This window comes from Bos indicus x Bos taurus, chromosome 17 (assembly GCF_003369695.1).
Source record: "Bos indicus x Bos taurus breed Angus x Brahman F1 hybrid chromosome 17, Bos_hybrid_MaternalHap_v2.0, whole genome shotgun sequence".
NCBI lineage: Eukaryota > Metazoa > Chordata > Mammalia > Artiodactyla > Bovidae > Bos > Bos indicus x Bos taurus.
In genome coordinates this window covers 26,105,813-26,132,874 of record NC_040092.1, presented here as the reverse complement: position 1 = coordinate 26,132,874, position 27,062 = coordinate 26,105,813, and the positions used below count along the sequence as shown (strand labels likewise).

Here is a 27,062-nt window from a genome sequence, read left to right as displayed (position 1 = left end):
ATGTCCAGCGTGCTTTGGTTATTTCCTTTGTACCATCTTTCACATCATTCCAATGTTCGTGTCCAGGTCAAGAGAGTGCCCTTGGAAGCCACACTGTGATCGGTGAATATATCCGGCCCCTCCCGCTCCCAGGTGACAAGCCGGAACCTCTGTCCGTCAAGCCCACCTTCCTGTCAAGATCCAGTGGCCCAAGATGCAGATTTGAATCAGACGTGAGTCCTGTCCTGGCCTCGGCCAGCTGCCCTGCTACCCATGATGTGGGCTGTGGCTGTGGGTGGCCCTCCCACCCTCTCTCCCTAGTTCCCTTTCTGCCTTCACTCCCATTAACCTATCTTCATTGACCACCTACTCTATGCTAGGGTGAGAGGGCCCAGTTTGCAGACAAGGGAGTCCCTGCTTTCATGGGCAGAATGACCATAAACGAGTCAACATCTAAAAGTTGGCTAACAGTGAATGTCCTGAACCCAACAAGCAGGGACGAGGCAGAGGACAGGGCGGCCCTTCTCAGACTGGCCATGGACCATTTGTGGTCTATCTATGAGCAGGAGCCCAGGTGAAGGCCGCTGGGCTGGAGAGGAGCTGGGGATGGGGTGGGAGGCAAGTTGAAGCCTCAAGCAAGCTCTCAAATTTTGGCTCAGTCCAGGCTGAAACCACTGAAAGACCCTGAGACGGGAGTGCTGTGGCCTAACTCCTGTGGAGCCCACTCCAGAGGGGAGGGGTGGGAGTGTGTTGTGGGGAGGGAACAGGCAGAAGTCCCGGGTCTTTTTCTCCTGGGGTGGGGGCAGAGGAGGGGGCTACACATGACAAGTCACAGTCACTCCCACCCTCCCCTGGGAGAAAAACCACCCACTCCTCCAGCTTGGGGCCCTGTCTTACCCTCCCCACAACCCCAAGATGGTTGTAGCCCCCATAGGCAGAGAGGAGTAGGGCAGGGGGAGGGGGCACCAGGAGAAAGGAGCTCGGTGTTGCCTCCTCCATGCAGGATTCCCAGGAGCACCAGGCACCATCCATGTGCGAGCACTCCCCTCCCTGTATGGGGTCCTCGAGGGCTGAGGACACAGAGCTTGGGCTAACTTTGTCCTCCAAGGAGCCTGGCAGGCTCTGGAGCAGTGACCATCTCAGGCCTTAAATCACAGTGCTCACCACTCTGTGAGAGAAGATGAGATCTTTTTTTAAGTGGCTCTTTATATGTTGTTGTTACTGTTTATATTGGTGTATATTTGATTTACAATATTATATTGGTGGCAATAGTGGTAAAGACCCTGCCTGCCGATGCAGGAGACATGAGAGATGAGAGTTCAATCCCTGGGTTGGAAAGATCCCCTGGAGGAGGGCATGGCAACCACTCCAGTATTCTTGCCTGGAGAATTCTTGTCCATGGGACAACTCCCATGGACAGAGGAGCCTGGCAGGCTACAGTCCATAGAGTTGCAAATACTTAGCATGTATACACCACACATAGTTGATTTACAATATTATGTTAGTTTCAGGTGTACAGCATAGTGATTCAGTATTATTGTAGATTATACTCCAGTATAGATTATTTCAAGATAATGATTCTAATTCCCTGTGCTATACAGTGTATCCTTGTTGTTCTTTTATTTTGTATATAGTAGGGCATAACTGGAGAAGGCAATGGCACCCCACTCCAGTACTCTTGCCTGGAAAATCCCATGGACAGAGGAGCCTGGTAGGCTGCAGTCCATGGGGTCGCGAAGAGTCGGACACGACTGAGCGACTTCACTTTCACTTTTCACTTTCATGCATTGGAGAAGGAAATGGCAACCCACTCCAGTGTTCTTGCCAGGAGAATCCCAGGGACGGGGGAGCCTGGTGGGCTTCCGTCTGTGGGGTCGCACAGAGTCGGACACGACTGAAGTGACTTAGCAGCAGCAGCAGCAGGGCGTAACTGTTAATCCCACACCCCTAATTTATCCCTCCCTCTTTTTGGTAACCTAAGTTTGTCTGTGTTCTGCACATACCTTCATTTGTGTTATTTCTTAGATTCCACATAGAAGTGACATCAGACAGTACTGGAGGAGATGAGTCCTTTATAAATGTTCTCTGTGTGACCCAGGAGCCTACCCTGTCTCTGGGGCATGCCCAAAACTGAGAACCCAGGTGTGGCAGAATCTCATGGTGGGCAGAGTCCTCACCATGTGAGGCTGAAAACCCTGGGGAGACCATGGAAGAGATTTCCTGTGTGTTTCCAGCATGAAATGTGAAGCCTTCGGCATCAATAACCTGCATATCCATTGTCTTTAATAGATGGATAATGATCGGAATTCCAATACCGCCAAGCAGAGGTACTCGGGGAAGGTCCACTTGTGTGTCGCACGCTACAGGTAAGGGCAATGCTCCTCTCTGCATCCTCCGAACATCTGTGAGGGTGGGCGGCCTCGGGGCAGGTGGGGTGATGGGTAGGACACTCCATGAGCTGATAGGTCCCTTCCCCGGCACTGAGAAGAGGCGGGAGTTCAGCCAGGCTTTGGAGAATGCCAAGAGATTGTCTTTGGGAGAAAAGTTATGACAAACCTAGACAGAGTATTAAAAAGCAGAGACTTTGCCAACAAAGGTCCACATAGTCAAAGCCATGGTTTTTCCAGTAGTCATATATGAATATGAGAGTTTGTCCACAAAGAAGACTGAGAGCCGAAGAATTGATACTTTTAACTGTGGTGCTGGAGAAGGCTCTTGAGAGTTCCTGGACTGAAAGGAGATCAAACCAGTCAATCCTAAAGGAAATCAACCCTGAATATTCAGTGGAAGGGCTGATGCTGAAGCTGAAGCTCCAATACTTTGACCACCTGATGAGAAGAGCCAACTCACTGGAAAAGACCTTGATGCTGTGAAAGATTGAGGGCAAGAGGAGAAGGGGGCAACAGAGGATGAGGTGGTTGGATGGCGTCATCAAGTCAATGGACATGAGTCTGAGGAAACTCCAGGAGACAGTGAAGGACAGGGAAGCCTGGTGTACTGCAGTCCATGGGGTCGCAAAGAGTTGGACGTGACTTAGTGACTGAACAAAACAAAGAGTTTCTCTGTTCTGGTAGACAGAGTTTGGATACTGTGTTAGTTTCTCAGGGCTGCCATTCAGAACTGTCACCGATTGGATGGCTTAAAACCATAGAAGTCCATTCTCTCCCAGTTCTGGAAGCCAGAGGTGGGAAGTTGAGGTGTGGGTGGGACTGTGTTCTCTGAAGCCCCCAGAGGAGGACTGTCCTGCCTCTCCCAGCTGGCTGTCAGCATCCTTGAGGTTCCTCAACTTAGATGCCCCACTCCACTCTGCCCCATCCTCCTGTGCTCTCTTTCCCTCTGCCTCTATGTGTTCCCTCCTCCTTTTACAAGGACCCCTTCCATTGGCTTAGGGCCCTCCCCACTCCAGTACCACCCCATCCCAACTTGATCACACCTGCAAAGACCCTATTTCCAAATAACCTCACCTCCACAGGGGCCAGGACGTAGGATCCGAACATCTTTTTGGGGTGATGCGATTCACCGCATAACAGGCAGCAAGCTGAAACTCAGAAAGTGTTATCCTTGCCCAGAACACCCTGCTCAATGCCTTTCTAGCATCTTTCCTGTCTGTCCAGTGTCTGGCTGCATCACGCAACTGTCACGGCCAGGGAGCTGAGCTCTCATTGGAGGACCCATGTGTCCGTATCCACTAACGTGAGCCAGTCTGGTCATGGATGACTCTCAGATTCCTGGTGGTCACCACCGAAAACTTTGAGATGGGTGAGGGTTAGCCACCTGGCCGCAACTTCCCTGCCTGGTTATAACGCAACAAGCCTCCATCCAAAGTCAGCCATGTGTACAGATACGAATGAATCAAATAGTCACAAAAAGCAGATATGGAAGTCAGACTTCCAGTACTTTATGCTTAGTAAAGACCCGGGCTTTTGTCTTCCTAGACTCTCCAGTGACCCTCTGCAGGCCGGGCTGGCCAGGGCAGGCAGGGCAGACGCCACTGCCCTCTTAGTTGGCATCAGGCACCAGAGTCCCACCTCAGGGCTGTGCACAGAACTGCTGAGAAATCAGACTTTAGGAGCTATCACCAGTGGTGTGGATGTCTCCCGCATGAGATGCTTAGACTTTGTTCAAGCAGAGGTGGTAGGGGATGAGCTATCCACATACCTTCAAAGCCTTTTGCTTCCTCCACTGAGAATCATCTCGAATAACTGATCTGCTGGTCAGTAAATTATTTTCTGCTGATCCACTAATTTTACCAGTGCACACCCACTTCTGACATTGAGATGATGGAAGCCTATGGAGAAGCCGCCCTGGGCTGGAGAGTCCTGGGTGAGGATGCCAGACAGCCCCTGAGGAGGGTCCCGCATCTGAAGGCTGACTGCACCCACGAGCATCCTTCACATGGTCTGTGGGGACATTGCCACAGTGCCGGGGAGAGCTTTGAGGACACCAGTCTGGGGACCTGGGAAGGAGGGCTCACACCTACCCCGTGTCTGATTGGAGGATGGTTCTTCCTGTGTGTGTGTGGAACCAGGCTGAGCACAGCTGCTCAGCACAACACACCCTCCAGGCCAGTGAGTTGGAGTTATGGCCGGGATGCTGAGCTGGCTTCGGGTTTGTTTTCCTCACCAGTTTTGTTTCCCTTCCCAGCGATGAGCCTGGTCCCTCAAGGCTGCGGGGGCCGTGTGCCCGCCAGACTCACCTTCCTTTCACTTTCCTGGGAAGACAAGACCTCATTCCAGGGAAGGTGCCCAAGAGCCAAGGCACCCAGAGTCTGGATTCACAGCCAGCATGAAACCAGGCAAAGAGAAAGCACATGTGGTCAACCAGTGTGCTTCCAACATGAGGTCACCAGCCAGAGCCAGGGTGCTCAGCAAGCTCCATTTCCATCCTCTGTGTGTTCCTGGTGGTGTATTTACCACCCCACCCCACCCCCAACCAGATGGAGCACATTGTAAACTGTGCTATCGTCCTGATGCAAATGCCCCAGGGAAGTTACTGACACAGGAAAACCCTCAGAGCACTGGATGATGTTCCTGGACCTCTGGGCTCTAAGGGAAAGAGTGGCTTGGTATAGTTAAAACCTCACAGGATGAAGATCAGGAGGCCTTCATTCTGGTTCCAGCTGCCTGCCGCCTCAGTCACTTTGGTCATGTCCGACTCTTTGCGACCCTATGGACTGTAGCCAGCCAGGCTACACTGTCCATGGGATTCTCCAGGCAAGGGTACTGGAGTGGGTTGCCATGCCCTCCTCCAGGGGATCTTCCCCACCCAGGGATCGAACACGTGTCTCTTAATGTCTCCTTCACTGACAGGTGGGTTCTTTACCCACTAGCCCACCTGGGAAGTCCTCTGGTTCCACACCCCCACTCTTAATGAGTTTATGACTTTGGATAAGTCATCACAATTGGCCATGAACATTGAGAATAATAATATTAATATCATCTCTGCATTCCTTACTGGGCATTAATAGGGATCAAATAAAGGAAGTGCTGGTAACTCACGGGGCTGCTGGTGTGTAACCATCATCACATCACCATGATTAGTTACAGCAGAAGACTACTGCTGACTGAAGAAAAAAATGCACGACGTAAAAGCTGTGAGTTACATTTTATTCAGGGCATCACAAGGACTGTGGCTTAAGAGACAGCCCTTGGTAGCTCTGAGAAACTACTCTGAAGAGTTAGGGGAGGAACCAGGACATATATGAATTTTTTGGGCTGGGAAATTCATGTAGTCAAGCATTAAAATAGTACTGAAAGTGAAAGTGAAGTCGCTCAGTCATGTCTGACTCTTTGCGACCCCATGGACTGTAGCCCACCAGGCTTCTATGTCCATGGGATTCTCCAGGCAAGAGTACTGGAGTGAGTTGCCATTTCCTTCTCCAGGGGATCTTCCCAACCCAGGGATCGAACCCAGGTCTCCTGCATTGCAGGCAGATGCTTTACCCTCTGAGCCACCAGGGAAGCCCTATGGATCACAAAGAACACATTTCTCAAGTTAATGATTTTAGTGCTTTTGTATGTCTGGGAAGATGCCAGAACCTGGAGTCACTGAAATTCTTTCTTAAGATGCCCATCTTACCAAAACCACAGAAGCCTTATTCTATTTTCCCATCCCGAATCCTTCAAGGGCACACTGTCCCTGGGTGGGCCTAAGGGCTGTGGCTTCACCCCTTGTGTGACAGGACAATGAGTGAAGCTGTTCTTTTGTTTACCCAGTCATCTGCCATGATCAGTCATGCCACATTTTCTTTTTCTTGATGAGGCATTTCCTATTTTAATTAACCAATCTTTTAATTATAAAATTAAAAATTCATCTTACAAGTTCTTTTTTGCAAGTTGAAGGTGACTTTTTAAAATGTTAATTCCAATATTTTGAGGACTTGAAAAGGACATTTTTATAGTCCTGGTAGAGAGGGGAAGATAAAATGTGCATCATTTTCAGTATATTTTGCTGAACATACCCAAGACCTTCAAAATGTGCATGGCTTTGGCCAAACAAGTATGCTTCCTGGGGACTCATCTTTAGGAAGAAAGTGGGCAAGTGAGCAAAGATATGTTGACAAGAACATTGGATGTAGCACTGATTATATCAGCCAAACGTTTGAAGAAATATCCATGCCCAACATGGGATCAATTAAAGAATATTAGTCTACCCAGTGGAATATTATATAACCATTAAAATGGATATGATAGAGTCTTTCATGAGGGAAAAGATAATCATGTCATATTGTGAAGCCTAAAATGTACACAGATAACTAAATAGTATATGTCATACAATTCTACCTTCCCTCAATAAAATGTATTGAAACATTATAGAGTTAATTACTTTATTTTTTTTTTTAATTTGCCTGTGCCAGTGTTAGTTGCAGTATATAAGACCTGGTTTCCTAACCAGGGATTGAACTCAGGCCCCCTGTACTGGGAGCCTGGAGTCTTAGCCACTGGACCGCCAGGGAAGTCCTTAGTAGCTTTTTAATTTGCTTACCAATTTAGAAGCCTGTTAAAACATATACTTTGGAATCATTTAAACATCTTCTGGGCTTCCCAGGTGGCACTAGTGGTAAAGAGTTCATCTGCCAATGCAGGAGACACAAGGGCCATGGGTTTGATCCCTGAATTGGGACGATCCCCTGGAGAAGGAAAATGGCAACTCACTCCAGTATTCTTACCTGGAAAATTCCATGGACAGAAGAGCCAGGTGGGTTGCAGTCCAGGGAGTCACAATATAATTTGGAATTATATGATTCCAGAGAAGGCAATGGCACCCCACTCCAGTACTCTTGCCTGGAAAATCCCATGGATGGAGGAGCCTGGAAGGCTGCAGTCCATGGGGTCGCTGAGAGTCAGACATGACTGAACGACTTCACTTTCGCTTTTCACTTTCATGCATTGGAGAAGGAAATGGCAACCCACTCCAGTGTTCTTGCCTGGAGAATCCCAGGGACGGGGGAGCCTGGTGGGCTGCCGTCCATGGGGTCACACAGAGTCGGACACGACTGAAGTGACTTAGCAGCAGTACACTGAGCACATGTGTACACACACACAAATGACATCTGATACGAAGGACTCTGAGTATACAGCTTGGTTGCAGAATTACCATTTAGCTTTAAATCTGTGTTAGCTGAGACATTAGTGGTCTGAGTTTTCAGAGCACACACAACTCACAGGTACCAAACCATTGCATGGGTCTAAAATATACAGGCAAAAGAAAAAAATTTTTTGAAAAGAAAAGAAAGAAAAAGAAAATATCCAGGTGACAGCAGACAGGAGGTCTCCGCGCTCTGGAAGGGATGGGCTGGTGTCAGTCTCCACCCAGAGCCTCACCTAGTGGGTCTGTCTCTCCCTCTAGTTATAACCCCTTCGATGGGCCCAATGAGAACCCAGAGGCTGAGCTGCCCCTCACAGCAGGGAAGTATCTCTACGTCTATGGAGACATGGATGAGGATGGCTTCTATGAAGGTCAGTGAGAGCCTGGTGGGCGGTGGGCACATGCAAGCCAGGTCAGGGCTGGGCCCCCATCACTTCTGGCCGCCCCAGTCTCCTCTCTGACCCTCCTGCCCTTCAGAATCACGAGGTGTCTGTTCTCCTTTTGGTTGACTGAGTAGGGTTTCCTATTTTTAACCCCAAGCAACCCTCTGACACGGAGTGCACACCATCTCATGTTCATGTCCACGGAGCTTCCCAGGAGCTACTGTAGACACGTGGGGCTGACAGACAAGTGTCTCCCCACACTGTCCCCATCTTACTGCACAGCACCGTCCCCACAGAAGGGCCAAGGCTCCTTTCAGGTGACCTCACCTGGTTAACAGCACTCCCATTGACCTTCAGGCTCTATTGTTAACTTTGGGCGGTCTGGCCTCACATCCTGTCTGACCATTTCCTTCATGGGCACTTGCCATGGTGTAAAATCAGGAATCTCCCAAAACTCATACTCTTGGTCACTTTTGTAGCTAGAGGATGAGCATGTAACATCCCCAGCAGCTTCCTAAGTCCAGATTTCTCGGTTCCCTAAACTTTTCTATTGCCCTAATAGAAGAGTCTTGGTTTCCTCTGAGCAGAAAAAAACTATTTCTTACTAAACAAGCCGATTTCTGTTTCATGACCTCATGAAGTTTTTTTGGAGTTTTCAGCCACACTCTCGGCTCTTGGTGTTGATGTCTTGGCCTGAGGTCTGGTAGCCTGAGGTCAGCAGCCCAGCCTTAGCTGGTTTTCTATCTGGGAAGATGCTAGAATCTGAGATCCTTGAAATTCTCGCTTTCTGTTTGCTACCAGGAGAACAGAGGCATGGCTGTGACTGGACCACCTGAGAAATTTCACCAGGACTAGTGGCAAAACAGTTTGAGCTCTTAACATAAGTTCATGTTGCCGTCACCCAGGGGCACATGGGGGAGAACCGTGTGCCCTGGATGGCCTGTGTGCCAGGGTGGCTGCCAGAAAACCCTCGCTGGAATTCTCTAGAACATTTGCACCAGCACTGTGCCCATGTAGACTTTCCGGAGGCTGGGTTAAAGGCAGGCGGCAAGGCTCAGTGCTCTGTCCATGTGACAGGGGAGAAGTATCTCCCCTCACTGTGCAGATGGAGGTTCACAGTTCCCAACGTGAGGGGTGGCTGTGAGGATAAATAAGGAAGAAGGTGTGGGGTCTGAAGTAGGGGCCTGGTACATAGGACTTGCTGTCACTCCCATCCCCCTCCTCCTTCTTCCCTTGTGTCGAATGAGGCTGTGTTTTCAGAGCATCCTCAAGGCAAAGATTGACATCTCAAGGCCCGCCAGCCCCGCCCCCCAGCTGAGGACAGGAGCAGATTCAGACCCTCATTGATTGTGGGAGAATCAGGACCAGTTCAGTGGTCAGCCTCCCTCTCCTGGGCACATTGCACATTCCCTGCGGGGGAGGGTCTACTGGGAGCAGAACCCGCTGTTCGTTTCATGTACTCCAAGCCTCCCAGACCCCGGGACCCCTAGTCAAGCCTTTTCTGTGACAAATCAGGGAAACGAACAGCCCTCGCCTGCTGGTATTGCAAGATTATCCAAACTGTGTCATCTTTGAAGATCTTCAAAACACTTCACGGTTTTCCAGAGCTCTGCTCTCAGCGGGCTCTCATGCCCCATGAATAAAGAGAACACACAGAAATGAGACCATTTCCTGAAACAAAAAGCGATCCCCGCTGGGATCGCCTGTGGCCACAAGAACTAGTTTGGTGGCATTTTTTGGCCACTCAGCCTACGGGTGGCTCTGGCACCCGATAGATCGTCTCTGTTTCCCACCAAATGGACACGTTTGGGGAATTTTGCTGAGATGGACATACTGCTTTGCAAGGAGGGGGAAGGTCACCTTTTAATTGCCATTTGTGTCATCATACAATCAAAAATCAGAGTAAGATGTGTAACAGCCTCCGAACCCACATATTTTACATGCTGTTCATTCTTCTGATAAACACTTACTGAACACCTACTGTGTGCCAGGTGTGGCTCTAGGGCCAGCGGGGAACAAAGGTCCCTGTCCTCCCGCAATTCGTCCCACCCTCTCCTTCCCCCACTGTGCCTGCAAGTCTGTTCTCTACGTCTGCATCTCTAGTCCTGCCCTGCAGATAGCTCCATCAGTGCCATTTCCCTCGATTCCACACACATCCCCTGGGGTATTGTTTGTTTTTCTCTTTCTGACTTATTTCATCTGAATGACAGACTCTGGCTCTATCCACATCACTACAAATGACCCAACTTTGTTCCTTTTTATGGCCGAGTGAGATTCCATTTTACATTTGTACCACGTATTCTTTACTCATTCATTAGAAGTCGCTGTATAGCACAGGGACCTCAGTTCGATGCTCTGTGATGACCTAGAAGGGTGGGGTGGGGGGCGAATGGGAGGGAGGGTCAAGAGGGAGGGGATATATGTATACATATTGTTGATTCATGTTATTGTACAGCAGAAACTAATACAACATTGTAAAGCAATTATACTTCAATTAAAAAAAGAACAGGTCTCTGCCCTCCCAGACCTTCCTCCTGATTGGGAGAGGCGTACACAGGGGATGATCGTGGTGTGGTAGGCACTATGGGGGAAAGACACCATGACTGATGGGGTGGCAGATGGCAGGTAGTGGGGTACAGACACAGGGTAGGGGGTTCTTGAGGAGGTGATGTTGAAGAGGTTCCTGGAAAGAACTGAGGAATCCACCATAACCCCATTGCTTTCCATATGGTCCCCTCGGGGGGAGGTGCAGACTCCACAGCAGGACCTTGGGGGCCCCCACGGGATGGTCGGGTGTTAACCCTGTCCCTGGCCCCACAGGGGAGCTTCTGGATGGGCAGCGGGGCCTGGTGCCCTCCAACTTCGTGGATTTCATCCAGGACAATGAGTCTCGACTGGCCAGCACGCTGGGTAACGACCAGGATCAGAACTTCATCAACCACGCAGGCATCAGCTCAGAGGGGGAGAACATTCTGGACCTCCACTCTCCGACGCTCACGGACTCCAGCCTCGCCGACCACGGGGCGGGGACACTGGACGTGAACATCGACGACATCGGAGAAGACATCGTGCCTTACCCTCGGAAAATCACCCTCATCAAACAACTCGCCAAAAGTGTCATTGTGGGCTGGGAGCCCCCGGCAGTGCCCCCGGGCTGGGGGACCGTGAACAGCTACAATGTGCTGGTGGACGCGGAGACACGCCTGAGCCTGGCGCTGGGCGGCAGGACCAAGGCCCTGGTGGAGAAGCTGAATATGGCAGCCTGCACCTACCGCATCTCCGTGCAGTGCGTCACCAGCCGGGGCAGCTCGGACGAGCTGCGGTGCACGCTGCTGGTGGGCAAGGATGTGGTGGTGGCTCCCTCCCACCTGCGCGTGGACAACATCACCCAGATCTCTGCCCAGCTGTCCTGGCTGCCCACCAACAGCAACTACAGCCACGTCATCTTCCTCAACGAGCAGGAGTTGGATGTCGTCAGGGCCGCCAGGTACAAGTACCAGTTCTGCAACCTCAGGCCCAACATGGCTTACAAGGTGAAGGTCCTGGCCAAGCCCCATCAGATGCCCTGGCAGCTACCCCTGGAGCAGAGGGAGAGGAAGGAGGCCTTCGTGGAGTTCTCCACGCTGCCTGCAGGTGAGCCCTCTTTCTGGGATGGGTCCCCTCAAGGGAGGGGACACCAGGATGTCACCCTGTGCAAGTGGAGGGGCGGGATGGGGGAGCAGGAGGGGAGCTTCAGACAGCCAGTACTGTCCTGGAGCATCCTTGGATCAGCTGGGAAGCATGAAATACACGCATGAGCCATGTATGTGTGTGTGAGACAGAGAGAGACGGAGGGCAAGGGAAAGAGAACTCTGATTTTGTTTATGGGCTGTGTTGTTGGACATATTTAATGCTTGCATCTGTAAGAGACTCATCCTACAGACAGGAAGCAAAGGGAGCATCCTAGGGGGTAGGAAGGTCTGTCTTCCTAGGGCCACCAACTCCTGAATACGTGCTCACTGAAAGGAACAGAGAAAGGGGGTGCCTGTAGCACTCTCACAATTGTTCTCTCTCTCTCATTTTTTCTTTTCATCTTCGTTTTTTAAAAAAATATTTATGTATGTATGTATTTATTTATGGGCTTCCCAGGTGGTGCTAGTGGTAAAGAATCTGCCTACCAATGCAGGAGATGTAAGAAATGGGGATTCAATCCCTAGGTCAGGAAGACCCCCTGGAGAAGGAAATGGCAACCTGCTCCAGTATTCTAGCCTGGAAATATCCCATGGACAGAGGAGCCTGGCAGGCTACAGTCCATGGGGTCACAAAGAGTCAGACACGACTGATCATGGACATGCACACACACACACACACACAAACACACACGTGCACACGCATGCACAGATGCACACACGTGCGTGCGCACACATGTGCACGCACGCACACACATGCACACACGCGTGCACACGCACACACGCACACATTATTTATTTGGCTATGCCATGTCGTAGTTGCAGCATGTGGGATCTAGTTCCTGGGATAGGCTTGGAAACTGGCCCCCTGCACTGGGAATCACTGGATCACCAGGGAAGGCCCTCATTTTTTCTTTTGATATATATATGACTGTAGAAGACATGAAGTTCCATTGTGGATACAATTTGGGGTTCCGGACACCTCTGTCTGCTAGGGAAACCCCACCTTCCTCCCTGACTTCCCAGCTGTAACAGGAGGAGGGGTGCTCCCCTTTCCAGTCCCCCACGTACTCCCTCCAGGGAAACCATAAAGAGATAGGATGAAATGGATGAGCCTGTGGGGTCTTCCCATAGTGTGATTTATTCGGATCCTACAGCTGTTAAGGGTCACCTCCATAAAGTTCCATCACGCTCATCTTGGCTGGGGTGCACATATTCAGTTGGCCAGAAAGTTCACTTGGGGTTTTCCATAAAATCTTAATGAACATTCTGGCACACCCAAAAACAGGCAGCCCTTCTGAGCTGGGCCCAGGGTGGGACCCTGAACTCTTGAGAAGAGCAGCCTTCCTGGAGCAAAGAAGGTCATGTCTGCAAAAACATTTGAGGGCTATTTTGATTTCTCAACGGCCTTTTTTAGTCCTGTGATGTTCACAGAATTCCCTCGAAACATCTGTCTGGATACTTTCCTTGGATTTGTCTTCTGTGATTAATTAATCCAGCTCTGCCCAACTTCAGTTGTCAGGTCAGTTTTACAAACAATTCAGTGGTTCTCCAGGATCATTTCTACCAGCTGCAGAAAGCCTAACATCTAATGCAAGGTGGGCCCTCCATTTTGCAATGGATCTGCTTTTTAGTGCATGTTGCTCTCTGCTCTTTTTGAAACCCATCATCAACTAGAGTCTGACCTGTGCATATATGCTCAGTCATTCAGTTGCATCCAGCTCTTCTGTAACACCATGGACTGTAGCCCACCAGGCTCCTCTGTCCATGGAATTTTCCAGGTAAGAATACTAGAGTGGGTTTTCATGCCCTCCTCCAGAGGATCTTCCCAACCCAGGGATCAAACCAGCATCTCTTGTGTCTCCTGCACTGGCAGCCTAGAGTAGTATAACCTACAAAGAAGCAGGGTCAGGGGCAGTTGGGACAGACACTGTTTCAAGGAGAAAGTGGGTCTGAGCAGGAACTGATTTATGAAGGGTCCATTCATTCATCTTATAAGGTGATGTTGGATTGCCTGCCTATGAGGATGTTAACTGCAGATACAGTAAGTCCCCTACGTTTGAGCCTTCAAGTTGTGCACGTTCAAAGATGTGAACGTGCGTTCAAATGTCCAGTCATGTAAGTTAGTCCTGTGTCTGGCACACATTGTCACATGCGTGCACCCTCTACAAGTGGGCGTACTTTTGTATACTTTACAAGTACTGCATAGAGGACAGTAGTACAGTGTCTGTATTTCCAGTCCAGGATGTCTGGAACCAAGCTTAACAGCAGCGGTGACATAGCTGGTACTGCTAAGAAGCGCTAAGTGATAACAATGGAAACAAAAGTGAGAAAGATTGAAAGTGTGAATTGAGGTGAAAAGATAGCTTGTCCTCCATCTCCTATTGCTGACAATCCTTCAGCTCTACTATCTCCCACCTCCTCTCCCTCCTTCAGTCAGTAACTCTTCCTGTCTGTCTACTGATGCCAGCTGCTATACAGTACTACTATACTATTCAAGGTACTGTACTATAAGATTAAAATGCTTTCTTTATTTTCTGTGTTTGTTATTTTTATGTATTATTTGTATGAAATGTATTATAAACTTAGAACAGCACAGTACTGCATAACTGACTATGTTAGTTGGGTACCTAGGCTAACTTTGTTGGACTTATGAACAAATTGGACTTGTGAACACGCTCTCAGAACAGAACTCGTTTGTATGTAGGGGACTTACTGTGCAGACTGGAGCTATTCATTGATTCCTGCCATGAAGTCTTATTGTCAGTGCTGGGGGTGAAGAAGTGAGAAACACCAAATCTGGGGACCCTAGGGGCTCCAAGGAGAGGTGAGAAGAACATCCATTAGGACAGCCAGGAAAGGCTTCGTGGAGAAGCTCCCTGAGATGGAGAGATATGAGGACCAAGAGGAAATACTGAGCCCAGGGCAGGATCCTATAGGTCCACACCCAATTCCTGGGTGTCCTAGTTAGCTTGGGCTGATATAACAAAGTTCCATAAACTGAGTGGCTTATCACCAACAGACACTTATTTCTCACAGTCCTAGAGGATGGAAGTCCACGACCAAGGCCTGGGCAGACTCAGTGTCTGGTGAACCCACTTACTGGTTCATAGACGGTGTCTCCTCCGCATCCCCTCCTGGTAGATGGCACCTTGTTAATAAGGGCACGAATCCTGTTCATGGGACCTCCAGCCTCGAGACCTGATCACCTCCCACAGCTGCCTTCTGTGAATGCTGTATGCATTTGGGGGGACACAAATGTCCAGTCAGTCCATAGCAGACTGGCTCCTCTGCCTGCCCAGAAGGAAAGGAGTTTCAGTCGTGAAAATGACACAGGTGACAGGCAGGAGGTGTGTGGTTGGACCAAACGCCCCCACGTGACAGACAGCCACCTCTGGGCCAGTGGAGGGATGGGGTGGAGCTGGCAGGTCACAGATACTCAAGCCTTCCCCACTCACACAACCCTGGCTCTCCACTGTCGTTGCTGTGCTAGTAGAAGCAGGCGTCCAGCAACCCCCAGACCAGTTTCAGTTCTTGACTACACCCTTAAGAATAATGAGCCGTCGTCACATTTGAGTGGACCATCCAGGTAAGATCTAACTTCTGAACCCAGTTGCTCAGCAGTTCGGAAGCCTTGCATCACAGCGCATTGAGGGTGGAGTCGCATTATGAACTGCAAGGACAGCCAGGCTTCCACCACATGACAGCTGAGCAGCTTCCCTCGAAGCTTAATTTCCTCATTTGCAAACGAGGATGCACTAACAGTCCTGATTCACACAGGACTGTTGTGTGAATCAAGTTATGTCAGGTGTCCAAAGTGAGTATCAGAATGAGCAGCAAGTAGAAAAGCTTCAGCAAAGAGCCCTTCCTCCCTTATGCAGAAATCCACAGGGCCGCAGCAGGGTCTCGGAAGAGGAGGCTCACAGCCTTCTTCCTAGAAGTTGCACATTTCTTTCCAAATATAATGCTATAGTTATAGGACCTTTGGGGCTTCTCAGGTGGCTCAATGGTAAAGAATCCTCCTGCCAATGCAGGAGACAAAGGAGACTCAAGTTCAATCCCTGGGTGGGAAAGATCCCCTGGAAAAGAAAATGGCAACACACTGCAGTATTCTTACCTGGGAAATCCATGGACAAGGAGCCTGGTGGGCTGCAGTCCACGGGGTCACAAAGAGTCAGACACAACTTAGCAACTCAACAATGACGACACAGGACTTCTGCACCAGACCTAGAGGCAAGGGAGCTGCCTGAGGGTTGTAGGGCAGACGGGCAGCCCTGCTGTCACCAGGAGCCACTGGGAAGGACAAGTGATGTGACACCTGTCTCCTTGTTGCTTGAAGTAGCTGCTCAGGACTTTCAAAGTGAGCGTCTCAGCTGATCGGCTGGGCAGTGTGTGTGTGGAGTTGGCATCCTGGTGGCTTCATCAGACCGCCTCTCTCCAGCTTCTGGTTCCATCGTCTCTCTGGAGGTGGCGAGATGGGTGCTGTGTGGTCCAGTTTACTGCCCTCAAGTCCGATTGAGAGAGAGAAGGAGGGATGGGGGGAACCGGAGGGAGGAGGGGACAGAGAGAGAGGCAGTGGGGGTCTCTTGCCTCTGCAAACGCTGGGACCTTGTGGCCGACTGGCCAGGCCAGAGTCGCAGTGGGTTCCAGGAGGGCCCTGCGTGCATCTAGGAGCTGCTACTTCCTGGCCCTCCTGCTCCGATGTCACACTTCAGATTCTCCCTTGTCCCCTGGAGGCTGTAATGAAAGATCTCGTTCCCAGGTGCCATTGGCTAGTCAGGCATCGTAGCAGCTTGCCTGCCAGGGGGTCATGTCGTGAAAGCTTCTCTGCCTCTGTCCTCCCAGGTCCTCCAGCACCCCCGCAAGATGTTGCCGTCCAAGCTGGGGCCACCCCAGCCACCGTCCAGGTCTCCTGGAGGCCGCCTGCTCTGACGGCCACTGGGCTATCCAATGGAGCCAATGTCACCGGCTACGGCGTGTACGCAAAAGGGCAGAGGGTGAGTTTTTATCGGGGCGGTGCTCACATCCAGGCCTCCCGGCCACCACTCACTACTCAGCGAGGGGTGACCCTCCCTCTCTCCTCAATCCCCAAGACCCACAAACAGTTACTAAGCATCCCCTACACTGTCATGCCAGGCCCAGTTGCAGAACACAGAGAACCTCCATCCTTTTTTGCTCCATCCTCTTCCCAGAATATTCTCTGCCCCCCTCCCACACTGATTACCTGCCCCACTCTGCTGGTAGACCCCTTTCTTGTTCTCCCCTGGGTACCAAAAATTCACCTCTCTTGAGTCCCACAACATCAGGGCCCCCTCAATAGATGATGGGCTTGCAGATTCCACCAGACCTATTCTTGGCGAGATGTAGTCTTGTCCAAACGCCTTGGAAACTCTGCAGGATCCTTAATGCACACCATCGGGCAGCCCATAATCTCAGCCCCCATCCCTGTCCTGGCACATGAAATAGACAGGGCTGCTTTAGGGGGGCAGGGCCTGAGCAAGCTTCTGTCAGTTCCCCACCCTCCCCACCCTGTTTCCCTATACGGCTGGGAGGTGGTATATCAGATGCACCCGAGTCTCTGAGCTCATTTTGTGGAGTGGCTGCTTTAGGCTGAAGGCCCCCTCTCTGATCCCTGCTCCCCTCCCCAAAGGGGCCACAGATATGCCTCCACCACAGCCGGAAGCCCGTCTTTCGTGGCCTCCCCATGGCATCTTCCTTGAGCCAAGCTTTGCTGGTAATGAGCCTAGTGTTCTGATTCCTCTGTAGCCCCCGCATCTGTTTCTAGGTTGGTTCTAGACGTGGGAGAAAAGCATGTGCTCAGCTGTCCCTCCAAACCGCCAACATCTGGGTGGGAACGGGGGCTCCATACGGATCTAATTTGCAGACTGTGCAGCGCGGTCTGAGTTGGATGTTCATGGGAGGCCCGGGAGGCATCTGGGGGGCCTGGAGCGCTGGCAGTCCCCAAGCCGAGCCGGCTTTCTCTGTGCGCAGGTCGCTGAGATCATCTCGCCCACAGCAGACGGCACGGCCGTGGAGCTGGTGCGCCTGCGCAGCCTGGAAGCCAAGGGCGTGACCGTGCGGACCCTCTCTGCCCAGGGCGAGTCCGTGGACTCTGCCGTCGCTGCCATCCCCCCCGACCTCCTGGTGCCTCCAACCCCCCACCCGAGAACTGCTCCCACACCGAAGCCATTAGCAAGTGCCGGAGCCCCCGAAACCAAAGATGAGCACCTGGGTCCCCACGCCGCGGTGGACGAGGCCTGGGAACATGGCCGGGCACCCACCCCAGCCCATGGGCACCTGCTGGAGCCGCCCGGCCTGCAGGGCTCGGGCCCCGGGCGACGGTCACCCTCTCCCAGCCGCATCCTCCCGCAGCCGCAGGGCGTCCCAGTCTCCACCTCCGTCGCCAAGGCCATGGCCCGGGAAGCCGCGCAGAGGGTGGCCGAGAGCAGCAGGGTAAGGCCAGGTGTTTTCCTCACTGGTTCAGCTGCCCGCAGAATGTGGTTCATCCCCGCAGCCCACCTGGGATGGAATCTCCCATCTGCACCCCGAGTGTGTGCGGAGAAGTGCCTCAAACACCCAGCCCCCAAGAATGGCTGCCTTGACTTGGGAAGAAGGATGCCCTGTTTATCTGACTGCATCTTAGGTCTTATCCTGATGGAATCAGGATCCATTTCATAGATATGGACCTAGAAAACCAGAGGAAATGGTTATCTACCAACCTGGCTTAGCAAAGAGGCTAACAACCCACTATCCGGGTGGTCTCTGCCCGGGGATTTGAGAGGTGCCTCCTGGGAGTCGGCCTGGGGACTCATCTTCCTAAACAAGGGTCACCTTCTGGCTCACTCACTTCAGACTTCTAGCTGTGTGTGTGTGTACATACACAGACATACATACAGGTATATGTATACATACATACACACACAGAGACACTTATATACACATATGTATACATACATACGTGTTTCCCTGGTGGCTCAGATAGTGAAGAATCTGCCTGCAATGTGGGAGACTCAGATTCAATCCCTGGGTTGGGAAGTTCCCCTGGAGAAGGGAGTAGCAACCCATTCCAGTAATCTTGCCTGGAGAATTCCGTGGACAGAGGCTACAGTCCATGGGGTAGCAAAGAGTCAGACACGACTGAGTGACTAATACAGGTATACATACATACCTACATGTAGAAGTGCAGGCACATAGATATATTTGCCTGCCTGTCACTCAAAATTGCCTGGGTCCTGGGGAGGGGGAGTATTTGGATGACAGTGGGACCACATCCCAGGTGAAATGTGCGATGAGATGGAAAGTTGTAGGAAACACCCGTGAAAGGATGCAGGCAGCAGAGGTGCAGCTGAACTAGGCCATGCCCTCCTCCTGCCTCTCTCTCCCTTGGGTGAATCCGTCTCCCAGGGTGCCCAGTTCATCTGCTCCAAGCCGGAGGTCAGGGCCCAAGGTCAGGTGGTCTCTGCCCTGATGCCTCCCCTCTCCTCTCCCAAGTTAGAGAAAAGGAGCATCTTCCTGGAGAGGAGCAGTGGACAGTATGCAAACTCAGACGAGGAGGACGGCTATGAGTCCCCGGACGTCAAGAGGAGGGGCGCATCCGTGGATGAGTTCCTGAAAGGCTCGGAGCTGGGCAAACCGGTGAGTGCTGCCCACCCCCCTCCCACCATGGTGGCTCCCGGTGGGAGGGGTTCAGGTCCCTGCACGCCCTGGGTCTGTGAGAAAGATAAAGGAATACAGACCTTTATCTTGTGGGTGACAACAATCACAGTCAGTCTGGAGAGTTTAGACTGAATGGTGCCTGTGCATTTGTGACCTCACTGGGGGACAATTTCAAAAGTCTGTATGTGAGCCTTTTGCCCTCCCAACTGCCCTGAGGATCCATCCGTGGGCTGATTTTGTGCCTCAGCTGAGTCTCCAGGTGACTACCTGGTCTCAATGTAGTTAAAACCTAACATTTGTTTCTTTACTTTTGTTCATCAGGCAGATGTGTGATGTGCATTGGCTAAGTGCTAAGCATCATGGGAGATTCAGAAACTGAAAGGTCCATATCCCATCCTTGGAGGGATGAAATGTCAGGGCTTCTCCTCCCAGACAAGGCTCACAAGTGACAAATCCATCCAAGATGGGTTCTGTCTCCAATTTCTGATCATGCCTATTCTAATGAAAATGTCCTTGAATGGTGTCAAGCCCCAGTCCTGGGCAACAGGGAAGGGTGGGGCCTGGAGAGTCCTCAGATCTTGAGACAGCAGAGTGAAGTCCTCTCAGTCGTCAGATCCTCAGTCCCCTCAACACACAGCTCTACAGCAAGGCAGTGTCACTACTTCCGTGAGAAGAGGGCCTTGGAATCTCATAGATTTGGGGTCACTTCCTGGCTCTGCCACTGCTAGCAGGCAAGTGACTCAGCTTCTCCAATCATCAGGTTCTTTATCTAAAAGATTAAAATAATTCTGCTTGTATTCATGGAAACACAAGAAACAGAATGCCCAACTAATAATGACTAAGACAACAAAGACATTTCATTCTCCCATCTCACAGGAAGCCTCAAGTAGGAAGCTGCAAAGTTAATTCAATTGTTCAATGGTGTTCCAGCTCTGTGTTCTTTTTTTTTTTTTAATTGAAGGATAATTGCTTTACAGAATTTTGTTGTTTTCTATCAAACCTCAACATGCTCTGGGTTCTTAATCTTCCATTCTTTTGACCTTTCTCTCATGGTTATGAAGTGAATGCCATAGCTCCAATCGTCACACTCATGTGCCAGCATCCCAAGAAGGATGGAAAGAAGGAAGGAGGGAGGGGGTTTTCTCCTCAGGCTCATCTCTCTTAACTGGTAGAAAAACATTTTCCAGAAGCTCCATCAGACTTCTCATCTCACTGGGTAGACCAGGGTCATGTGCCCACCACCAAGAGATTCCTACGAATGTCTTATCCATGATAAATTTGGCAAGCAATAGACACTTACTTCCATCCCATGAGTTTATTACTAACTCATCATTGGGTTTGAATCAAATGAGACTGCGTTCTCTAGGGGAGTTCCTTCCCATTTGCTTTGGGAAGCCCTCATTCTAACCAACCTGATGTTTGTTTATTCATCTAAAACCAGTTCACTTTTATGTCTTCTCCAAGGCACTTGATTGAAAGAAATAGGGCTGGAGCAGGTCAAATGATGCTGCACACACTTCTCAGACTTGAGAACATCCAGGCCACCAATCTGAGGGCTCAGCTGGGGTGGGACCCCCGGCGGGAACCCCCCTCACTGGGCACTCACACTGCTTCCCCATATCTTTATATAGAGGAGCAATTGAAACCATTTTTTAAAGTTTTATTTGTTTCATAAATGAGCAGTTCCCCCCTCCCCCCATTTTTTGGCTGTGCCACATGGCATGTGGGAATCTTAGTTCCCCAATCAGGGTTCAAACCCATGTCCCCTGCAATGGAAGTGCAGCATCTTAGCCACTGAACTGATAGGGAAGCCCCTAAGCTGGATGTTTTTAATAAACATGTCACAAGATGCTATTAAATACACTTGTCTTGTCGCCCACCAGGAGAATAAAGAAATCAATCTTCATCAACACTGTCCAGCAGAAACAGAATAGCTCTGTGTGTGTTTCAAAGTCAAAAGTCAAAGTGTTAGTTGTTGAGTGGGATCTGACTCTTTGAGACCCCACGGATTGTAGCCCATCAGGCTCCTCTGTCTGTGGCATTCTCCAGGCAGGAATACTGGAGTGGGTTGCCATTCCCTCCTCCAGGGGATCTTCCCAGCCCAGGAATTGAATCCCAGTCTCCCGCACTGCAGGCAGATTCTTTACTGCCTGAGCCACTGGGGAAGCCCCCTGTGCATGTTTGGGGCTCATAAGTTGGAGCTCATAAGGTGTGCTATATGAGCTGCTGGAAACATTCCAAGCTGCTGAGGGAGGCACTTGCTTTGTGGATGGGAAGGGGCTGCTGAGTTGGACCTGCCCCTCATCCCAAACCCCATCAGGGCGGCTGCTGGTTCAGTTTACGCATTAGCTAGCAAGCTTACTTTTCCTTGCTCTTCTGTTGACCCTTTCCTCTGTACCCAGGCTTTTCACCAAGCAGCCCCAATGGCAGGTCTTCTCCAGTGTGGGTGGCCAGACTGGCCACAGAGTGGGCACGCCACACAGGGGGTCCCACCCCACCCAGACCAGGCTGTTCACCAGCAACCCAGTGTGCACATGTGTGAATTTCAGACTCCATATTTTTCTTACAACTCTTAGAGACACTTGTTAGTGCATATGCCCGTTTGCCCACCACCCGCCACTGTCTGCTGCACGACCCTAGATGCAACATACGTACCCGTCCCTGAGCCCTGCATGTACAGCCTCTCACTTGAGCCTTTGTCCAGCCACTAAGTTGAAGAGGCTGCCAGTCCCCAAAAAAGTGACGTCTTCCCATGTGTATTTTGTCCTGCCCAGAGCCCAGGAGGGTCTCTGCCTGCCCCTATCTGGACTTGGAGTGGGAATGCCCGGTCTGGTCCTCTCTCTGCCATCCCGGCTCCCCATGAGCTCGGGGACTGTGATTCCCTCCCCTCCGGAGTGAGCAGTTCTTACCCAGACATGTCCCTGAGCTCGAGAGTGGGCAGAGCAGGGGAAGGTGTGGGACTCCATGTGTTGGAGTCGCCCCTCCATTCACATCCCCTTCTCCTGCCCCAGCCGCACTGTTGCCATGGAGACGATTACCACACGGAGAGCAGCCGGGGGTCTGACCTCTCGGACATCATGGAGGAGGACGAGGAGGAGCTGTACTCTGAAATGCAGCTGGAGGACGGGGGCAGGAGGCGGCCTAGCGGCACATCCCACAATGCCCTCAAGGTCAGTGCGGGGGCGCTGCCCCCCCCACCGCCGTCCCCACCGTTCCCCATCCCTGTTCCTTTGGGGGGCTGTGCAGCTGGCTCCAGAGGGGCCTTGCCCGGCAGGCACAGTCCCCAGATTTGGATGGGCTTCTCTTGCTATTGAATCTGCGCTCGGGCCAAAAGTCTGGGTGAAGGAGTCTGGAAGAACCCACTGGGAATCCCTGGGTCACCCAGCTCTGTACTAAGAACCCAATCAGAAAGAATAGAACGGAGAAGTTTCCACCCCCAGTCCCAAACGCCTGGCTGCATGTCTATCTGCAGAGCAGCAGGCCCTAGGAGGGCAGGAGCCTGTCTCTGAGTCAGACTGGAGATGGGCAGCTGGGGAGTCGGGAAGAGATTCTTTAGTGGAATTGACCGAGGTGGACCCTGCTGGACGGCTGGAGGGCCAGGGAGAGGGGACCTTAGAGGAGGTCGGAGGAGGGTCAGTCGACCTCCTGGGGTCCACACACAAGCCCCTTCTCAGACACCTCCCACCAGGGATCCCAGGATCCTCTGCCTCTGCCTCTGAGGTAGCCTTCAGCGAGGGGTTTGATGGGGGTCACCTTGATGGAGATCGAGCTGGAGGCCCCCAAAGACCCCACCCCTGGGGTGCACCACTGTCCTTGTCTGGGGAGCTGTGTGCCACTGCTGCCGCCGCCCACTCCAGCTGGGTTTCTGATCACTCGGCACAAGCTGGTCACTCTGAGCACCAGACCCTCCGCCAAGCTGGGGGATGAGAATAGACGTGGCCCCCGAGCTCCAGCAGCTGCAGGCCTAGCCGGGGAGACAGGTTGGGCCTTTGTGGGGGTTTTCAAATGAAAAGGGCCTTGGAGAGAAAAGTCCCATTGGGGGATACAGTGCCTGAGCCCAGCCTTTCTCTGGGAACACGGAGCCACGCAGTTTGAATGGTGGACAGAAAGCAACATCCAAATCTGGCTGCCAACTCAGTGCCCACTTGCATAGAGCAGACTGACTTATGTTCTCCCAACAAAGGCGCCCGGCAGGGCCTTGGAGACACTGTCACCAAAGAACATGCCAGATCCCTATGCAAACTCCGCATGGTTGCAGCCCCTGCTACCCCCACTGGCTGACCCCCTCGCTCCTCCCCTGAGCCACTGTCCAGCAGGATTCACAGTGACCTTTCATGGTGGAGGAAGGCCCGAAGCTGCCCGTGGTCCAGCTTGACCACCCCTGCCTTCCCACACTTCTCTACCGCTGGGCGCTGTGACAAGGCAGGTGTCTGCCCCTGCCCCCCACCACCCTTGGCAGCCTCCCCACTTCTTATGGAGGAAGCTTCTGGGATGCTCCTTCCTGCCAATTGTTAGCAAACAAACCAAAGGTCACCTTGTTTTTCCCAGGGAAAAGGGCTAGTTTGTAAAATCACCTACGTCCTTCCCCCACCAGCCCGGCCCCCCTTAGAGCAGCCGCAGGGACAATCGGACCTTCAGGCAGCGGGGCTGAGGCTTACTTCACTTCGTCCGCAGGGTTCTGACAATTTTTTTAAAAGTCAGGAGACTTTACAGGCCGATCTGGGCCGCCCGGGCTCACCTCCCCTTGCGGGAGTCCCACGGAACCCCGTGCATCCCCGCCAGGCTCCCAGGGCTGGATCCCTGCTTCCTCATTGCCCTTCACCCCAATGTTCCTAAACCTCAGGGTCTTAATAGCAAACGAACGAAGCGTGCACCATGCTCCTCGTTTGGTGATCTTGTGGGCTCTAAGCCTGCTAAAGACGCTGCGCTGGGTAAACCCACCATGTCCCCTTGTGCCTGGGACACACCGAAAGGCGGTTGGGGCGGGGCGGGGGGCGGGGGGTGTGTTGAGGTGAGGGCAGGGCAGCAAATCTTGATATTCCTCCGCAACTCAACTCTAATGCGCACGCACGTAGGCCTATGGGAGGAAAGCTGAGCGCAAGGCTTCCTGGAGTCAGTGAGGTGTCCCAGGAGGTATGCCCAGTGGGCTGGCCCAGCTGGAGCAGAGGATGGGTGTGCCGGCCATTCCTGGAGAGAGAATCACATGTCAGGCCAGGGAGCGTGGAGTGTCCACCCTCGGCCTCCGTCTGGGTGGGCCAGCCCTGAGCCCCTGCTGCCCATACTGCTGGGGACTCGGCTCCTCTCTCCCAGCCTTGAGGTCTGGGGTCTGGAAGAGAGACTGACAGGCCCCTAAGCCTTTGCAGATACAGGCCAAGCAAATGACTTTGGGTCGCTGAGTGCCAAGGTCCCCCGGCTTCACACCCTTCCACTTGAGCCGGGAGAGAGCCATAGGTAAGAGAGCACGGACGGGTTTCACAGGATGCTGAGTGCTTTCAGGGACAAGCAGAGTTGAGCGGCGTGGCCGGGTGGGGCCTCCTGTGTTGCGAATGGCCTCCACTCACCGGCATCCCGGGGCAGCTACCTTGGGAGTTTCTCAGGGTGCAGCCAGCGGCCAGTGAACTCGGACGTCCCCGGCCTCTGGGCACAGCCATGTCACAGACCCTAGCGCCTCGGTCAGTGTGAAGCCTCCTGCCTCCATCCTCCCCACACCCGCGGCCCAGCGGCCTCTCTTTCCTTGGTTTGGCTGCATGGCTAGTCCTGACGGCGTCGGGACGCTCTGCGTGCGCTCGGCCCGCCGGCTCCGGCCCCATCCATCTAACCCATTCTGTTTTCATTCCAGAGCCCCGGCCAGAGCATGCCATCTGCCCCCACCCCCACCCCCTGCCCCACCACGAGTACAAGCATGCTCTCTGTCCCTCATGGCCTCGGAGACTAATTCTCTCTGTATTTTCTTTCCTTCCCTCTGCCCTCCTTCATATGCGATCATACACTGACTCCCGGCACCTGTGCTAACACACCAACCCCCGCCCCCTCCTTAAGGAGTGCTCTAAGAATAGGACCACTGAACGTGCTTTCTCGGAGTTGCCCGAGTATCCCCAACAGACCCACCACAGTAAGAGACTTTTCAGTATCCCCGAAGTAGCGGAGGAGGATGGAGAGCCTTGTGAGTTCCTGCACAAGCAGGGCTTAGGGGCCTCCTCCAGGGTCAGGACCGGGCTGGCCAGAGAGCCCAGGCCCGCCAGGCCCTGCCGGGGGCACGAGGCCCTCCACGGCTCCTGGTACCCCACGAAACCCAGGGGCCCCCAGGCCGAGGACTTCATATTCGAAGACAGAGGCTGTCGGTTCAGCCGCGCGGCCACCAGGAGCCCGGACAGCGGCCTGGACTGCGGCAGCGAAGAGGAGGAGATGAGATTTAGTTTCCGAAGCCCAACTGCCCAGTGCAGCCCCGGCCCCGGGCACTGTCCTTGTAGGAGGAGCCTGAGGCCCCTGCTGGCCCGGCGCCGGACGCTGACACGGCAGAGCAGCATCGAAGAGGATTTTGGGGAGCCAGTGGAGCCCGGCGACGTCGTCAGGAGCGATGAGCCCCACCCGAGCCCAGAGAGGTCCACCCCCAGCAAGTACGGCTGGGATGAGCCCACGGGCCGCGAAGATTTCCGAGATGCCTGGAAGAAAAGCATAAAAATGCCCGACAGTAGGGCCATTGCCCGACAGGCCCAGCCTCCTCCCCGGGTTGCAGACGGCCCTTTGGTGTGTGAAGTAAACCTCCCGCTCACATCCGCTTGCCAAACCAATCCGTTTTCATTCTCTCACCTTCTTTCTTTGTTTTCGTGTCCGTCCCGGGCACTCTCTCTGCTGGCTCTCTCTCGTTTTTCCATGCATTTTTGATTTATGAAGCTTCCCAATCTTTTCACCATGCTGATGATTTCTTTACTTTGCTTTAGAATAATGATCCCTTCCCCACCTCCAAATCAGTGATGATTATGGCTGCTTTAATTAAAGGACAACTGAATCTAAATTTTAATTAAGGGTTAGCTGAACTCTGATTCTCCCAAAGTTTGGCAACACGTACTTTTCAAAATGAATCGTGGGGATGTATTTATGACTGACTGGTATTGCTTACTAGGGTTTTTCTCTGGTGGTGGTTTTGGTTTTGGGTTGTGGTTGGTTTTCCAGTTCATCCATAACTGGAAAAAAGAATGGAGAACAATTATTGAAGAGATCCACCTTTGCATTTGTTTCCAAAGGTTTTTTTTTTTTTTTTTTCCCCACGTTTCTTTCCTGAGAGCAGTTTTCTGAATGAGATTTTCGATCATCAGCTCTAGACACATCCCCAGGCCTTGTCTTCCAGGCTTGTGAGTGCTTTTCAAGAGTAGGGATTCCTTCAAGGCTTCATTCATCTCTATATTGTGTCCTCTTTTCAGAACATTTGCTCCTGTCATGCTGAACTTTTCCATGAAAACACAGGTGAGACATCCCAGGGCGCCAGGCCTTGGGCTTGAGCCGGTGCAGTTTGTGACATGTCCACTAGAGGGCGCCGACCCACAGTTTACCGAGTCACCAGCAAACTGCAGCCCACTTCCTGTTCAGACTCATTTCTGAAGCTCCCAGCCCTGATTCATTCCGTGTCCCTGAAAACTTCCTGAGTTAAGTCACCAGTGAGCTGGAGGTTTTGCTTTGATTCTCGCATAGGATGCGAACCTTTAGTACGAATCAGAGGCAAAACTTATCCATAAAGGAAAATAGTTCGGGTTAGCCCTGAAACGTGAAGGTTTGGAAGTCTTTGGAATAG

The 27,062-nt window shown here is 52.2% G+C and overlaps 1 protein-coding gene across 10 annotated transcripts in view; it reads left to right on the top strand.

Annotated features, from left to right (window-relative positions):
• RIMBP2 (RIMS binding protein 2) overlaps nucleotides 1-27,062 on the top strand; it is a 308,606-nt gene that overhangs the window by 251,995 nt on the left and 29,549 nt on the right. For 6 of the 10 annotated variants that reach the window (XM_027567052.1, XM_027567053.1, XM_027567055.1 and 3 more), the window contains 9 exons: nucleotides 67-212; nucleotides 2,269-2,345; nucleotides 7,828-7,937; nucleotides 10,770-11,582; nucleotides 16,463-16,614; nucleotides 17,609-18,070; nucleotides 19,109-19,252; nucleotides 22,285-22,443; nucleotides 25,313-26,020. In XM_027567052.1, the coding sequence (XP_027422853.1) occupies nucleotides 67-212; nucleotides 2,269-2,345; nucleotides 7,828-7,937; nucleotides 10,770-11,582; nucleotides 16,463-16,614; nucleotides 17,609-18,070; nucleotides 19,109-19,252; nucleotides 22,285-22,443; nucleotides 25,313-26,020 (2,771 nt within the window). The remainder of the gene's footprint in view (nucleotides 1-66; nucleotides 213-2,268; nucleotides 2,346-7,827; nucleotides 7,938-10,769; nucleotides 11,583-16,462; nucleotides 16,615-17,608; nucleotides 18,071-19,108; nucleotides 19,253-22,284; nucleotides 22,444-25,312; nucleotides 26,021-27,062) is intronic. The other 4 variants (XM_027567059.1, XM_027567060.1, XM_027567057.1 and 1 more) reach the window with 1 other exon arrangement.